Source organism: Eublepharis macularius, chromosome 7 (assembly GCF_028583425.1).
Source record: "Eublepharis macularius isolate TG4126 chromosome 7, MPM_Emac_v1.0, whole genome shotgun sequence".
In the NCBI taxonomy this organism is placed as follows: Eukaryota; Metazoa; Chordata; class Lepidosauria; order Squamata; family Eublepharidae; genus Eublepharis; species Eublepharis macularius.
Genome location: NC_072796.1, coordinates 105,319,802 through 105,337,469, shown reverse-complemented (window position 1 = coordinate 105,337,469; position 17,668 = coordinate 105,319,802). Strand labels below are relative to the sequence as shown.

At 43.4% G+C, this 17,668-nt stretch overlaps 1 protein-coding gene across 1 annotated transcript in view; it reads right to left on the bottom strand.

Annotated features, from left to right (window-relative positions):
- The window catches only part of CNBD1 (cyclic nucleotide binding domain containing 1), a 239,462-nt gene that overhangs the window by 73,798 nt on the left and 147,996 nt on the right, over positions 1 to 17,668 (bottom strand). Inside the window, exon 7 of the mRNA XM_054985894.1 lies at positions 7,977 to 8,109. Coding sequence (XP_054841869.1) covers positions 7,977 to 8,109 — 133 coding nt within the window. The remainder of the gene's footprint in view (positions 1 to 7,976; positions 8,110 to 17,668) is intronic.

The following is a 17,668-nucleotide window of genomic DNA, read 5'->3' as shown; positions in this document are numbered from 1 at the left end:
CTCCCAGTATCTTCATAACAGGCACCACATTGGGAGGAAAAGAACCATTGGATAACTGTGGAAGGTCCATCTCCTCTGAGAGGAGGATATCTTAATGAGTGATTCCCACCATTGATTTAGGGAGGCAGGAACAAATTCTTTCACTTCCTGTCTCCAGCATGGGAGTCACCCTCCTCTTCAGTTCTAGTAACTCCAAAAGTAGTCACTTTACATTTAATTCCATAAACAGACTACTATAACAATACTCAGAAAGGGAAGAGAGAACGACATTTAAATGTATGAGATAACAATTAAGACAGGAAGTGATCCCTGTGAGATTATGACAATTTTGGGAGGGGAAAAATGTCCTCCTGTCCTCAGAAGATAAGGACCCTTCACGGTGAGTATCCAATGGTCCTTTATCCATGGAGGACATCTTGATGGGACCTCCCAAAGCAGTGTCCCTATTGTCTGAGTGGATCATCAGCACTCTTCTGCTGAATGTGGCATCCGCTGAATGATAAATGTTAATTTTATAATGTCTTATGAATGTGATGGAAGACCATGAGGCTGCTTTGCACATCTCTTCTACCATGGCATGTTTGGCAAATGCTGCATTTGTGGCCATGCTCCTTACAGAATGAGATGAAATTCCAGTTGGGACAACTAACTTTTGAAGCTTATATGATTCAATGATACTTGCTTTAATGGTACTACTAACTGTTGATCTAGACATTTTTCCTCCTGAACAAGGTATCCATTTTCCTAATGTATTCTGTTATCTAAATCCTTAAGCACTCTCCTCACATCCGTGTGCCACTTTATTTCCTTTGGATGCTTCCGACTGAAGCAGAAGGAAGGAAGACAGATTTCCTGTGATTTATGGAATGACGAATTGACTTTTGGTCTGAAAGTTAGATCTGTTCTCAAAACTACTTTATCTGATACCCTTCTGCCTGATGGAATTGCTGTGAGGAATTGCTGTGAGGAATAGTCTCATTCTCAACCACTTCAGAGAGATCTCCCTGATAAGCTCGAACGGAGGCCTAGTGAGTGTGGAAAGGTCTACATGTAACTTCCACGTGGGAAATCTGTGAGTTTGTGGAGGATGCTTAAGGACAGCACTCCTGAGGAAAAGTTGTATATGTGGGTGTTTAGAGATATTAAAACCATTAGATTGAGGCAAAAACATTGATAGTGCCACAACTTGTCATCAAAGAGTGGAAGCCCTTAGACCATTAGAGATTCCATTTTGTAGCAAGTCCGGTATAGACTAAGTGTGAAGCCACAAGGTTCATCTGGCTGCTGAAGCCACAAGGTTCATCTGGCTGCTGAAGACATTTAGTGTGGCATCTGCAGTGAATAAATTAAGAATTCTGTTGGCTCATCTGTAGGCGATGATTGTTCTCTGGAAGGAGTGGAATGATTTTTCTTGTCCAGACAATGGCTGCCCAGGATACCAAAGAGGCTGCTATTGATGCTCCTATTGCCATAGAAGTGGCTTCATGGGATTTCTTCAATGCAAATTCAGCCTTCTTGTCCAGGTTCTCTCTTATGTTGCCATGTCTGTCTTCTGAAGGAGACCAAAGAATTAAATGCTGTGATCAGAGCACCTACTAGAAGAATCTGTAAGAACTCATTAGTAAAGTATGGTAGGGCATATAATTTCTTTATAAAGCCTGAGTATTGCTTATTTGCTGTAGGTTTCACTCACTGAGCCCTCAACTGTTTGCCAAAAAACTCCAGAAAAGGGAAAACCTTCTCTGACGTATTAGATCTAGGAAAGAACTCTTTATTTCCTTTGGGTCTATTTGTATGACCTGGGGCTGCAGAGGATTGCTCTTCCCCCACAGGAGACTCTTTGAGTCATAGATTTAGATAATAGGTATTGGTAGTCCTCAGTTTAAAGAATCTAGTAGATTGTTCTGATTTCCCCTTCATCGTCATCAGACAGGAACTCACCGTCAACCCTCTCATCTAGTTCACTATCATCTGTCTGATGAGAGAGAAGAAGTCTAGAGGGAGGGAGAAGTATCTGGATCCACTTACATTACAGCTAGGCTGAAAGGCTCCCATGTGTTTGGTTGCAGATTCTTGATTGATGGAGACAGTTTTGTGCTCCATAGAAGGCCGCTGCTATGCTCCGTGCCCTTAAGGACACCCATAGGGGCAAGAAAGTTCTCGGTATGGTCCCTGGCAGGGCACATAGTTTGGCTGCCATTGGTCTCTAGTCTAGAGGCATTACGGAAACTGTGGCCTCAGGAGTCAGTTAAGACAAGCGGCGCTTTTGGGTGCACTTTTCCCCCCTCTCCACACTGAGGCAGTTTAGTTGGGGATGCTATAGCAAGCCAGCTGAGGATCTTGCCTGCTCCTTTATTATTGTGTCGCTTGCTGGCAGGGAACTTCCAGCTCTTCAGCAGAGAGGAAGCCATTGTTGTCTCTGTTCCTTATTGTCATTTTTCTTGAGCAGTTGAGTGAACTCATGCGATAAACTAATAGTGCCACAAAACAGTGGTTGCTGCCATCTCAAAGCTGTCTAGTTCCCCAGAAGAATAGCTAGGTCAAGAAGAACAGTTTAGAGAAATAAAATAAAGGATATAGATGTAGGAATAGGACAGAATAATAAATGTAGAGAAGAGAAACTGAAAATCAGAGATTAGATAAAGGCAAAGCCTGATCTAAGCTGCATTCCCTACTGATGCAGGAAAAGAACTGAAGAGGAGGGTGACTCCCATGTCAGAGACAGGAAGTGAAAGAATTTGTTTTTGCCTCCCTAAATGGACAGTGGGAATTGCCCATCAAGATGTTCTCCAACTCAGAGGGAGAAATGCATTTACTAAACTCTTATTATGAGCCCCTTTGAAGTCTCTTGCCATACAATAAGGTGACATAAATTCATACATTTTCCACTTAAAGAAACCAGAGAAATCTAATGATAATAATGACACTATTATCATGAACTTGTCTTTGCACAAAAAGCTGTGGTTCACACTTACCAGGGGCAAACTGGCCATTAAAACCACTGGGAAAAGTCTGGGTGGGCTGATGGCTTGGGGGAGCTGTCCCCCACTAGGGCCTCCCTGACCCCCAGAAAGGGCTGGCTGTTGCCCTGCATGGGGCAGGTGCAATCTGCTATCAGAAGCCACCATAGGGCCCTTGCCCTATGTAGTGAAGGATGCACCAGCTCTGCCTTGCCCCAAACAGCATGGGCCTGGCTGGCCAGGCTGTTTCTGCCTCCTCCTTCCTCCTTAAGAGAGGACAGGGCCAGAGGATGGTAGGGCAGGCCCTTTTATAGGGCTGTTTTTTCTTCCCAGTTTGCTCCTGCACTAGAGACTGTATAGGGGACAAAGAATGACTTATGTCACTTTTCTACTATGCTACTGCAAGGCTATCCGTAAATGAAAGAACCAGAGCTATAAATAGCAGAAGAAGAAGCAGATGGAAAATATAACTGACCAGCTAAAGAAAAATTAACCCAGGCCTGCATAACTAGTGATTCACTAAGCCAAAAGTAGCCCACCAACCATCCAGTATGGCCAACCAGGTCTCCTGTTTTTGTGGTTCTGGACATACTACAAAAGCAAACCAGAGTAAGTTGTCATACATGGCTGTAGCAGTAGAAAAGAGCAGGAGTCCAGTAGCACCTATAAGACTAACAATATTTGTGGTAGGGTATGAGATTTCGTGAGTCACATCTAACTTCTTCAGCTGTGACTGATTCTGAGAGCAATCCTAAACACAGTTATACCCCGTTGTAGTAACAGGCTTAGAAGGATATAACTGCTTCAGACTGCATTGGTAATGCGTTAGAACTGAAAACACACCAGTGCAATGGAAATACAGCCTTACTTTTGCTTCCAGAAGCCACTTCTGCTCAATAACAGTAGCTACTAGCATGAAGTGAATCTCAGATGAGTACCTCTTCTTGAGTCATCTGAATCTTTGCTCTGCAGGCACCTTTTTTCTGCTTGTGGCATGGTGCGGGTTTCATAAGTTGAGTAGCAAGTGGGTGGATGTGAGTCAGCTGGCCTTTAGAATTTTCCCATTGTGTGGTTTTATGAAAGGTTAACTAAACCTCAACTTGCTCTTCTAAAATGCAAAGGTCATTGTTCTCTCTTATCTCATTCTTGTTAGCCTAGGTAGAGGGGCTGCTAGTAAAAGAGCATGTCCTAGCAATAGATATTCTTTCAGTTTATTTTCTCAGTATCTGTGCAAAAATGCCATATCTCAGGAGCCCACCTTGTTCAGCATCATTTAACGACTGGGTGTGTGCTAAATCAATCTCTATTCTTCACAATTTATGCTAATAAGGGCCTCTTCAGAATAAGCCATAAACAGTAAGCTATCATTAGGCTAAAGCATCTTCCTAGGAGATTTACAGTAAAGCAGCTGTCCCAATTAAGCAGAGTGAGGTATAGTAATATTTTATATTTTCTACAGCACCTTTCATCCCAAAACATTTTTTACCAATTAAAAGCACATAATGTTCCATGGCGGATGTCTCTGTGGAAGTGTTCGCACACAAGGGTAAGAAAAAAGAAAATTTAAAGCACGACAATGAGGCAAACACCTGTTCTTAAATATCACAAGATGGGCTTGTAAATTTCTAAGGAAGGCAATGAAATCCTGTCCTCAGTGAACTCAGCCAAGCAAATGTTTAAGAAGCTGTCTGAAAAATCTATGTGGCAAATCACGTAAGCTGCTTTCAGACCAGCTCAGTAAAACTGCAAAGCACCTGAGCTGAGCAAGTTGCAGTGCTGCTTCTGGGGGGCAAAATTTAGCATCTGAAATAATAACAACAACAACAACATTCAATTTATATACTGCCCTTCAGGGCAATTTAACGCTCATTCAGAACAGTTTACAAAGTGTTATTATTATTCTCACGACAATCACCCTGTGAGGTGGGTGCAGCTGAGAGAGGTCCAAACATGCCTGCCTTCCCAATCCCCCCTGGCCACTCCATCTGCTGATCCTCATCCTCCCTCAAACTCTGGCAAAGTGTCATCCTCACACACTAATACCGCCTTCCTTCCTTTCATCTAGCCATACCCTTTAGTACCTCTGCTTCTCTTCCTCCACTCTACCTTACCATCTTGCAGCTCCCCCAGTTAAAAATACAGAGGATCCAAATGGCTGGCTACCTTGAAGCTCCAAGAAGATGTAAGTCTATTATGATTTTTAATCACAAATCGCACAGGGTGTGCCTGAAATCTCTGTTTTATCTCAATCAGTTCACACACATCTCAGCATAGGGTGAGAAAATCAACAAATTATTTTGATTGTCCTGAAGGGCAGTATATAAATCAAATGTTGTTGTTGTTGTTGTTGTTATTGTGCTCTCAAAATCCTTGGGAGAGAAGATCTAAAATAAACTGCAGTGTGCCATAGTCTTCTGCCTTGAAGACTGCCATATCAGAAAGTGATGCAAAAGAAATCGTAGTATATGGTATTTGAAACACTGAGATTTAATAATGACAATATTTTTGCATTTTTACATGTTCAAGTCTGTGTTGATATAGTCAAGTCACTGTTCTGAGGTGTAGGAATGGATGCACCAGTGTGAGAGCTGTAGTGATATATTTTAATGAAACATACTGCTTACTAAGAAATGGTATCATCATACAGCAGTGTCTGCTATTTTGAGATATAATGACAAACCCCAGCGTATATAAGCAAGGCATGGCTGCTCGAGACTCTGCTCTTCAATGCATGTCTCAAGATGACCAAAAGAAATATCACATAGCCTCTCTTCAGTTGTTTCATATCTTTTTATGATTCTCTGTGTTAAAAAGTAATATATGAAGTTCATCCCTGAGGTTCCCCATCTACACTGTATAAATGACGGAATGTCATTGTAAATTATTATGAAATCCTGCAGAGTCAAGAGACATCAATTTAGAGTACCTGCCTGAACTGTAGTTTGCTTATTCTTACAAATCTGTGTTCCAACAGTTAATGCAAGCAGCTGAAAACCATGATCTCAATAGGATCAGCCAAAAGAGTAATTATATAAATCACAGGAGTAAAAAGAAAATAAAGGTGGAGAGGGAGATTTCTAATGAGATTATGTAGCAGAAAATATATGGAATTTAGCTAGGTTTTTTTTTTTTTACTGCTTTTATCAGCTAAAGCTACTAAGTATCGAGACACATGCTGTGGCACAATCAGATAATCAAACTGTGTACACTGCTCATTGCAAAGAAAGGGATAATAAGCATTTTAAAATAACTAATTAATCTAAAGCATTTGATAGACTCTCTGCTTTTCTACTACAATGCAGATTACCCATTTAATGCATTCTAGTATAAATCAGTTAATAGTTTCATAAGAATTAAACTTATAATAGACAACGCATAGTATACAGAAATAGATATTCAATAGAATCCTTCCTTAATGGTCTGAAAATGTTACACTGCATTTCTTACACTTTCAAAACAAGTGGAAGTAGATGTGCAGCAGTGGTGCCAGGGTTTTCGGCGCTTGCAGCCAGCTGGCGGGCGGGGCGCCCCGCACGCACGCACACACACACCGGTCTGCGTGATGATGTCACGTGTGACATCATCACGGGAGCACGCGTGCCGCCGGCCCAATCGCTGCGGCGGGCGGCTGGGATGGTGCGCGGGTGGCCTCCGAGCTCTCCTGCTTGGTTGCCTGTGCCGCCACAGACACCTGCCCACGGCTGCTGCGCCTGGCCGGGGGCGTGTGCTGGTGGCGGTGGCGGCGGGGTGGGGCGGGGGGATAGGAGGCTGCAGCTCTGTGGCGTGCGCTCCCCCCCCCCCCGCGCCTCCTCTGGCGCTCTCTCCGGCACCCCGCGCCCTGAGGCCACAGCCTACCTGGCCTCAATGGGCGCACCAGCCCTGTAGATGTGACATACAAGGTGAGTTTGCTGGTGACAATGGCAAGTCTACATCCACATCTCCTTTTTCTTCTCATAAATGACACACAGTGCCATCCTAAGCAGAGTTATTCCCTTCTAAGTCCATTGATTTAGGGTCTGACTAGATGTGATGTATCCCTCATCATTTTAAAGCCTAACACAGATGATTTAAAAATGCTGTGAGAGCCCAATCCTGATTGGCCAGCAGTGCGGTGGGACAAGGAGCTCTTGTTTCTCCTCCCCACTCCTTCCTTTTCCAAAACACCTTCCCCGCAGTTATTTTGGTACTTGAAAAAGCAGGGGGGAGGGAAAGCAAGAGGGCTTCATCCCATCATATTACCCTTGCAATATTTTTAAGTTGCCTGTGTCAGGTTTTAAAATAGCAGTGGAGTCCCCATTTCTGACACAGGAATGCCGTCATGTCTAATTCAGCCCTAAGACATCTTCCTGTTGCATGTTTCCATGCCTTCCCACCCATATTACTATTTGCTATCGAAAGGCACACCAGTATGGCATAGTGGTCAGAGTGTTGGGCGAGGATCTGAGAGACCCTGGTTCAAATCTCCATTCTACTATGAAAGCTCACTGGGTGACTTTGGGCCAGTCATACGCCATCAGCCTAACCTACCTCACAGGAATGTTGTAAGGATAAAATAGATAAGGTGAGAATGATAATGTAAATTGCTTTGGGTCTTGATTGGAGAGAAAACTGGTGTATAGATATCAAAATCATGATGTTGAGTCCCAGATTTCAGGAATTCCCCATTACAAGACTCATTAGTACAAATTTGACTCATGATTGCCATATTAGTGGCAAACCCCATTTGAAACTGTGGGCCAAGCTACAAGTGACGAATGACACTTGAACAGCAAGTGGATTGAGTGGAGCGCAAGTGAACAGGGAGAAATACACTTGCCGTTCAAGTGTCATTCGTCACTTGTAGCTTCGCCTTATGTCTATTACTGTCTATGTATTTTCACATACACTAGATTTGCCACATGGTTCTTGTGGTCCTGAGAAGGTGAGATTGAATCAGGCATCACAGTTTGAATCTAACATATTTTAATTGAAGAATCCAGAAATGCATAAAAATGGTTGCCACATTAATGGCCTTACCATGTCCTTTTGGAAACTTCTTCCATTTTAGGTGAGCAGCCAGCTGAAAGATAAATACCAAAGGCCAGTTTTGATAAAATGGAGATCCACGGATTAATTCTTCTTTGGCAAGTTTTCCACGCTTTGCTAATTCCTGAAAGACAGTTTCATGTTTAAGAGTAGCAATAAGGGATATGGCAGGCGGGGGGAGAAATATTCTTAAAGCAAGAGAGGAAAGGCCGCAACAAAATGCAACTTTTCCTCTTTTCAGATTCCTCAAGGGGTAGACTACATAGTCAATTCATAGCACAGACACGCTTGATTTATGAATATATTGGGATCAAGATAAGAACATAAGCAAAGCCATGTTGGATCAGGCCAGTGGCCCATCCAGTCCAACATTCTGTCACACACAGTGGCTAGAAATCCAGTGCCATCTAAAGGACTGTCAGTGAGGCCAGGACACCAGTAGCCCTCCCACTGCCTTCCTTCCAGCATCAAGACAACAGAGCACCACCTCCCCACAAAGAGAATACCATCTATCTCCTGTGGCTAATAGCCACTGATGGACCTCTGCTCCATATATTTGTCCAGTCCCCTCTTGAAGCTGGCAATGCTTGTAGCTGCCACCACCTCCTGTGGCAACGAATTCCATGTGTTTATCACCCTTTGTGTAAAGTAGTATTTTCTTCTATCTGTTCTAACCCGACTGCTCAATAATTTCATAGAGTGCCCACGAGTTCTTGTATTGTGAGAAAGGGAGAAAAACACATCTTTCTCTACCTTCTCTAACCCGTGCATTATCTTGTAAACCTCTATCATGTCTCCCCTCAGTCGTCTTTTCTCCAGGCTAAAGAGCCCCAAGCGCCTCAATCTTTCCTCATAGGGAAAGTGTTCCAACCCTTTAACATTTTAGTTGCCCTTCTCTGTACTTTTTCCAGTGCTATGATATCTTTTTTAAGGTGTGGCGACCAGAACTGTACACAGTACTCCAAATGAGGCCTCACCATCGATTTATACAGAGGCATTATGATACCGGCTGATTTGTTTTCAATCCCTTTCCTAATAACCCCTAGCATAGCATTAGCTTTTTTTATGGCAGTCGCACACTGTGCTGACGTTTTTAGTGAGTTATCTATCGTGACTCCAAGATCTCTCTCTTGGTCAGTCTCCGCCAGTTCAGACCCCATCAACTTGTATTTATATTTTGGATTTTTGGTTCCAATGTGCATTACTTTGCACTTGGCTACATTGAACCTCATTTGCCACATGGATGCCCACTCTTCTAGCCTCGACAGATCCCTTTGGAGTGCCTCACAATCCTCTCTGGCTTTCACCACCCTGAACAATTTCGTGTCATCTGCAAATTTAGCCACTTCACTGCTTAATCCCAATTCCAAATCATTAATAAACAAGTTAAAAAGCATTGGACCCAATACCGACCCCTGTGGCACCCCACTGCTCACCACCCTCCACTGTGAGAAGTGCCCGTTTATACTCACTCTCTGTTTCCTATTAATTAGCCAGTTTTCGATCCACAAGAGGACTTGGCCCCTTATCCCATAGCTACTGAGCTTACTTAGGAGCCTTTGATGAGGAACTTTGTCAAAAGCTTTCTGGAAGTCAAGATAAACAATATCTATCGGGTCTCCCTTGTCCACTTGTTTGTTCACTCCCTCAAAGAACTCTAACAGATTGGTGAGACAAGATCTTCCCTTACAGAACCCATGCTGAGTTTTCCTCATCAGCTTTTGGTCATCAATGTGCCCACTAATTTTATTTTTGATAATAGTTTCCACCAACTTACCCGGTATTGACGTCAGGCTGACTGGCCTGTAATTTCCCGGATCTCCCCTGGAACCTTTTTTAAAGATGGGGACAACATTAGCTACCTTCCAGTCCTCAGGAACAGATGCAGAGTTTAATGACAGATTACATATTTTTGTGAGGAGATCTACAAGTTCACACATGAGTTCTTTCAGAACTCTTGGATGTATGCCATCTGGGCCCGGTGATTTATCAGTTTTTAAATTATCTAGCAGTCGCATAACCTCCTCTCTCGTCACCTCAATGTGACTCAGGTCTTTCAAAACCCCTCCCAAAGTCAGTGCTTCCGGAGTGGGCATGCACTTCTTCTCTTCCACAGTGAAGACCGAAGCAAAGAACGCATTCAGCTTCTCGGCCATTTCCCTATCACCCTTTAGTAATCCTTTTACGCCTTGGTCATCCAAGGGCCCCACTGCCTCCCTAGCTGGTTTCCTACTTCTAATATATTTAAAGAATTGTTTATTGTTTTTCTTTATGTTCTTTGCAATATGCTCCTCATATTCCCTTTTTGCCTGTCTGATCACAGACTTGCACTTTTTTTGCCACAGCTTATGCTCCTTTTTATCAACCTCACTCCGACTAGTTTTCCACTGCCTAAAAGAATCCTTTTTACCTTTTACAGCTTCTATTACATTGCTTGTTAACCATGCTGGCCTTTTCCTAAACCTATTTGTGCCTTTCCTAACCAGCGGTATATATTTAATTTGAGCTTCCAGGATTGTAGTTTTAAATAGTCTCCAAGATTCCCCAAGTGTTTTGACCTTTTTTACTTTCCCTTTCAGTTTCTTCTTCACGTACCCCCTCATCTCAGAAAAGTTACCCCTTTTGAAGTTAAACATGGCTGTGTTGGTCTTATTTGGCAATTTCCTATTTATACATATGTTGTACTCAATAACATTATGGTCACTGTTCCCAAGTGGTGCAATCACATTTACATCTCTCACCAGGTCTTCAGCATTACTCAGGACCAAATCCAGGATCACCTCTCCCCTAGTAGGTTCTGTAACCATCTGTTCCATAGCACAGTCTAGAAACTCACTTTCTCTCCCCCGATTCGAACACCCATTGGCCCAGTCAATGTGTGGGTAGTTAAAATCACCCATTACAACACAGTTTTTTTTGTTTAGCAGCCATCTTTAATCCTGTCATCATTTTATAATCCTCCTCTATTTTCTGATCTGGAGGGCGATAACAAACTCCCACAGTTAAGTTTCCATTTGGGCCCGTAATTTCAACCCATAGCATTTCCAGAAGCGAATCTAATTCAGTTACCTTCTCAATCTTACTGGAACGTATACCTTCTCTGACATATAGAGCCACCCCACCACCAACCCTTCCCTCCCTATCCTTCCGATATAATTTATATCCAGGAATCACCGTGTCCCACTGATTTTCCTCATCCCACCAAGTTTCTGTTATGCCCACAATGTCTATGGATTCGCCCAACACTAAACATTCCAGCTCCCCAATTTTACCTCGGACACTTCTAGCATTTGTATATAAACACCTGTAACTTCCCCGGCACACTTTGCCTCGAGACGTAGTTAGGTCATCTGCACTGTTTGTCTCCATCTCAGTTGACAACTCTAATCTATCTCCCTGTAGAAGTGTTATAGCTAGCCCTTCATCTCTCTGAGATGAACCATCCTGAACCAGAGACACTTTATCTCTTGTCGGCTTTCCCCTAGCATTTAGTTTAAAAACTGCTCTGCCACCTTTTTGATTTTAAGTGCCAGCAGCCGGGTTCCTTCTCGGGACAAGTGGAGACCGTCTCTCTTGTACAGCTCCCGCTTGTCCCAGAAAGAATCCCAGTGCCTAACAAACTTGAACCCTTCCTCCCTACACCATCGTCTCATCCACGCATTGAGACTCCTGATCTGCGCTTGTCTCTCTGGCCCTGCGCGTGGAACAGGTAGCACTTCTGAGAAGGCTACCTTGGAGGTCCTGGCCTTGAGTCTCCTGCCTAACAGCCTAAATTTTTGTTCCAAGACCTCACGACTGCATTTCCCAACATCGTTGGTTCCAACATGGACCACGACCGCTGACTCTTCCCCAGCACTATCTACCAGCCTATCTATAACACGCATAATGTCCGCTACCTTCGCACCAAGCAGGCAAGTCACCATACGGTCAGAACGCGGTTGTGCCACCCAGCTATCTACTTGTCTAAGGATCGAATCACCAACTACCAAGAGCCTCCCTCCCGCCCCACCCAGGGATGGTTCCTTGATGCGAAAGGAAACCTGCTCACCAACTGAAGAAGAGGTCCCTTCTGAGGGCATGTTCCCCTTATCCTCAGTACGGTGCCCTGATTCCACAAGATCCTCATTCTCCTTGACAACAAGAACGCTGCCATTTTTAGAGTGGGACACATCTATCCTGTCCCTGAGAATCTCGTCCTCGTGCCTATCTAACTGTCTCCGCTTCTCCAGGTCAGCCACCTTGGCCTCAAGGGTACGTACTCGTTCCCTGAGAACCAGGAGCTCCTTGCAGCGAGCACACATCCAGGACTTCTGACCAGAAGGCAGATAGTCATACATGTGACACTCAGTGCAATACACTGGAAAGCCCCCAACCCCCTGCTGGCATTCTGACTTCATTATTCTGTTTTAGGAATAACACACTAAGAGGAAAGAAAACGGCTATGATCCCCCGGCTAAGAGCCACAGGCCAAGAGCCCTTTAGCTCGCGCCAAAGGCTCGCGCCCCTGCCCAGCAGTTGCCTTTTCAATGCAAAAGGTCACTTCCTGCTAAGCACAGGAGGTGAGCACAAAGGGGGGGTGTCGCTTGTACTCCAGCAACCCCCAGCAGCCTTACAAACACACTCACCCTCAAACACAATCAAGCCCAAACACACTCAGCCTCAAAACTACACTCAAATCAACACAGAACTACACACAAAAAGCCCCAAAGCTAGAGAGGACCACCCTTAGCTTCTCAGCTTAACCCACCACAGCCAAGAAAGGCAAAAAGCCCTTACCTCCTCTAGCAGCTGCAGACCATGTGCTCCTGAGCCCAGGTGACTCTGCTCTGCCCTGCCCCTGCCCAGCAGTTGCCTTTTCAATGCAAAAGGTCACTTCCTGCTAAGCACAGGAGGTGAGCACAAAGGGGGGGGGGTGTGTGGCTTGTACTCCAGCAACCCCCAGCAGCCTTACAAACACACTCACCCTCAAACACAATCAAGCCCAAACACACTCAGCCTCAAAACTACACTCAAATCAACACAGAACTAAACACAAAAAGCCCCAAAGCTAGAGAGGACCACCCTTAGCTTCTCAGCTTAACCCACCACAGCCAAGAAAGGCAAAAAGCCCTTACCTCCTCTAGCAGCTGCAGACCATGTGCTCCTGAGCCCAGGTGGTCCACTAAGATCCACTATTCTATGCAAGAATTCAAGCAGGCCATATGTGATCTGCTGAAAATTGGCCAGGAGTTCATTGGAGACCCTCGACCCATGATCCTCATCCTTGAACATTTGATCTGGTTTTCTCTAGGGACAAAATGCATAGCTTGGTAATGGGGGAATTTTCCACACTGTCCTTGTCATAGACCAACCATTACCTGGTGAGGTTTAGATTCATGGACACTCAGAACCTCTGCAAGGGGCGGGGGTGGCATTTAGGACAGTATACCCTAGGAAGTTGATGGTTTCCTGATATCTAAAGATTTTCCAGTCAGCAAAGTCAGTGTTCCTGTTGTAGCCCTGGCTGAATATGAAGATGACCCAGGCTGTTGATATGATCACTAGGGAGCTCCTCCTACCCTCCTGCAGAGCCTGGGATGCTACTTGGTTCATTGAGGACTTTCAAGTGATGAAGTGGTTGGGCAGACAGTTGGAGTGCAAGAGGAGGAAAACTCAAAGTGAATGTGACTGAGCACATTATGCTCCATAGTTCTCTAACTGCAGAAATTGCAGGAGGAACACAATCCAGTTTAACCTGAGTAAACCCTAATGCATTCCATTTAAAATGGGGGCCCAGACAAGAACCTTCCAAAAGATCCCAAGATGGACAATCCAACTGGGAGGAACACTCCAATAAATTAGTACAAGTTAATAAGTATGCCTGATGATATCAACTACGATCAGGAAAGCCAAATCCTCTTCCACTAAATGGTAATTGCATCCTCTTTAGAGAAATATGGGGTGGTAAGTAGCCCCACATAAATTTCCAAAACAAAGCATTAATTTTATGAATATATCTGCAAGAAAATGAATTATATGCAAAACACATATAATTCTAGGTATAATATTCATTTTTAACATATTTACGTTAAATAGTGACAGGTTAAAAGTTGCCCATCGATCTAAATCCAAGTATTTGTTGGATTGTTCCACTGATTGCATTGCAGGGCATTTGGCAAGGGGGCATATGTAGCATTTACCTCAATACCCCCCTCATCTGCAAGGCAGCCTACTTGTATGCCACTGTGTACAAACAAAATGTTTGCCTCTGTCCTCTTAGAAGAAATGCAGCCTATCAGTATAGCATTTGACATAAAACCCACCAGTCTACTGTTTCTACATCATCTTGTATAAGCAAAATATTTAATCCTGAGCCTAATGTCCACAGCACCAGAGAACAAAATATTGACCCAAACTGGAGGCACTGTTTCTATGGACCAAAGTCATCCCTGACCAGTGAGCCACCAATGTGATTAGTGTAAACAACACTTTAGAAAAACAGCCACCCAGGACAGTGAGGTGGTTAGAGTGTTTAAGACCCAGGTTCAAATCTATTTCTCCATGTAGCGCACCATGTAGCTGACTAGGACTGTCATATTCTCTCAGCACACCCTACCTCACAGGGCTGTTGTGAAGACAAATAGAGGGAAAGAAAGCTGTGTGTACTGCTTTTATCTCCTTGTAGGGAGAGCAAAACATCCTTCAATGGCATAGACTGGTGGACCATTATAGCCTTCCACCATTATACATATTCTAGATTACTGTAAAATACTGTGTGCCTTCAAAAACTATTCAGAAACTTCAGCTGATTCAAGGTATGACAGCCAAACTGAAAACTAAGACTGCCACTGGTCTCTTCTGACCATATTCTGCTGCTGTTAGAAGATAAGAGCTTTTAGTTCAGAATGCTCTTTTTTATTGATGAAATTTTAAATGGCTAAGGACAACAATGCCAAAAAACCTGCCAACACCCATCTAAACCTGCCCTTTCATACCAACTTTAAAAGTCTTACTTCAGGTGCTCTCAACATCAGAAGTTAGAGAGGAAAAGATTGGGGATGGGACCTTCTGTAGCACAGTAGTTAAGTGGTCAGGCTGCAAGTCAGCACTCTTCTAGTTCAAATCCCACTACTGTCATGAGCTCAGCAGGTGGCCTTGGCTAAGTCAGTCCTCTCAGCCTCAGCTCCCCAGCTGTATTGTGGGGATGATAATAGCACTGACTTTGTTCACTGCTCTGAGTGGGGCACGTTGCTCTTCTCTTCCTCTGTCGACACGGCAAAACATGGCCCCCAGCTTTAAAGCAGCAAGCTGCAAGCTGGGTATGCTGAATTGCCACCCCAGGTGGAATAAAGAGGCAGAAGCAATTGTTGGGTACTAAAGGGCATTTATTTTGACAACAGCATAACAGAACATAATAATATCAAGGGCCTAACTAAGTGGTACAGGTCAGGCCCTGGGGTCACTCATGGACCTCTGTCCTGACCTGTCTGGGCAAGCCCCTCTGCCCTGAGGGCGAGCCATCCATGGTATGGGTGGCACCTGGCCGGCCAGGCGTATGGAACCTCCACCAAGCCTAATGACCCCCCTGCTGTCAAACATGAGGGGCCGTACTTGTACAGGAGGCCCCACGTGGCAGTCTGCCCTCTCTGCTGGCAGCTGTCAAACAATACCAGAGATCCTGACAGACCCCACTTCCCCTTCAAATGGGATCTGTCTAAAAGACCAGTATATAAACACAGATTGTTATTATTATTACTTTGTCCTGCAACAGTGTCCCATCTATGTAATATCCTCCCCAGAAAGATCTGTCTCTTTTACAGTATAATCCCAAACAGATTGTCTTCTGTAGACATAAAGGGTACAGCTCGGTTTAAGACTGAACTATTCAAAAGTGTTTTCTCTCTCTCTCAAGCATTTTTAGCTGCTTCCTTTCCTTCCTGGAAGTAATTTCTTCAGCTACTCAAACATTTTTGTATTGGATTTTACTGTGTATCACCACATATTTGTAGCATTTATATCTCACCTTTCCTCCATCATTGAATTCAAGGCAGGATACAGGTCAGGGTATTGACCAGATTCAAACATGATTAGCATCCACATGATGCTACATCTTATGTCCTCCAGCCATGACCAGAGATCTAAACAGTCAAAGGAGACTTGCTGGCAAAAAGGTAAGGTATAAACATTTTTTTAAAAATCATTTCAGAATAAAGAATATGCTTTTGATCAGAGTTTTTAAAGAAATGAGTGCATTAGGCTTTGTTTTCCTAATATGCTATGCTTGTAGCATAAATTAAAGTCAAAGTTGATCCTATCAGTCTCAACAAAGGCCCACTGGTCTTTGAAGTATAAGCTGCTGTTTAGTAAATCAAAAGCAGCTGAGTTGTAAAGCAACAGAAAGAAGCTTTATAGGAGATGCGGCTCCAGTCTGAGATTAACAAGATTTGGTTTCCTCACCATACACTCATCCTGTCCTCTTTATAAAGCCTGCAGTTTTAAGGCACTGAGAGAACATAACACCTCAGTTGTTTAACTTTTCCTTTTTATGTTCTTGAATGCATAGTGCTACTCAAAGTTCTAACAAAGGATTAATAAAAGCTAACTCAAACAAATAATGGAAATTGTAATAAACTGATGTCCCAGGAAATAAGAACAGGTAATTATTTTACATTGTACTATCTCATTCTATAAAATTACTTACAGCATTTGTAATGTGATTCATTTTGGCTCAAAACTAGCATAAAAGTGTAAAATTATACATAAAAGAAGATACTTGGTTAAGTGAAAAATTTGAATCGGGTGGTTGCATTGTTCAATGCATACTGAGGTACTTGAACTCAATACACTGGTCTGAAATATCTGGATCAAGTTTTGAAAGTATGTGTGCTGGATCACTCCAGTTCCACCTTTCCCTAAGAACAGCCAATGGGAGCTGACAGAATGTTGAGTGCTGTGACAGTTGGAAAAGGAGGTTAAGTGACAGTTTAGAGAGAGCTGAGAGCTGCGTAGAGCAGAGGAAGATTTTAAAGCTAGAAATAGAGACAGCAGCTGAGTGTCTCAGCTGATAAAGGAACTTATACTTAGTAACAAAAAGAATTGAACGTATGAATAAACTCTAAGGTCAACAATTCAAATATGATGAAACTATGTATATCTTTCTGAACTACTTCTATGTTGTTAAACCTTTAATAAAAGTTCACTTCTTATTTATAGTTAATCTCGATTGACTAAAAGTGATCTGTGTTTGGGGAAAGAAACACATATACATGCATACACATACCTATAAACCCTTGGCAGTGCTACAAATACAGATCTGTACAAAATGAAAAGTAAAGCAGTATAAAGTTCCTTGGCACCAACAGTCCTGGGCAATAGGTGGGTGAGGGGTGGTTAATACAGGGAAACATCTTTCCCATCTGGTGATGTCTCTGAGAGAAGAAGAGAAAGGATCCTGTGAGTGTGAAAAGGTAAGGACTCTCTGCCTAGCAAAGAAAGACAAGATGAGTGGTGAATTGTGACTAATCTGAACTGCCTGTGAATACCAGAACCTGTAAAGAAAGGTTTATGGTAGGCGGCAGTGTGAAGGGAGTCATGACAGTATGTAATTATCAAAAATTGGATTGCTATCCAATTAGCCAGGAGTGTCAGGTAGTCTTTTTTCTTTAGAGAGCTTACACATTTCCACCTAAATATGTGACTGCAAT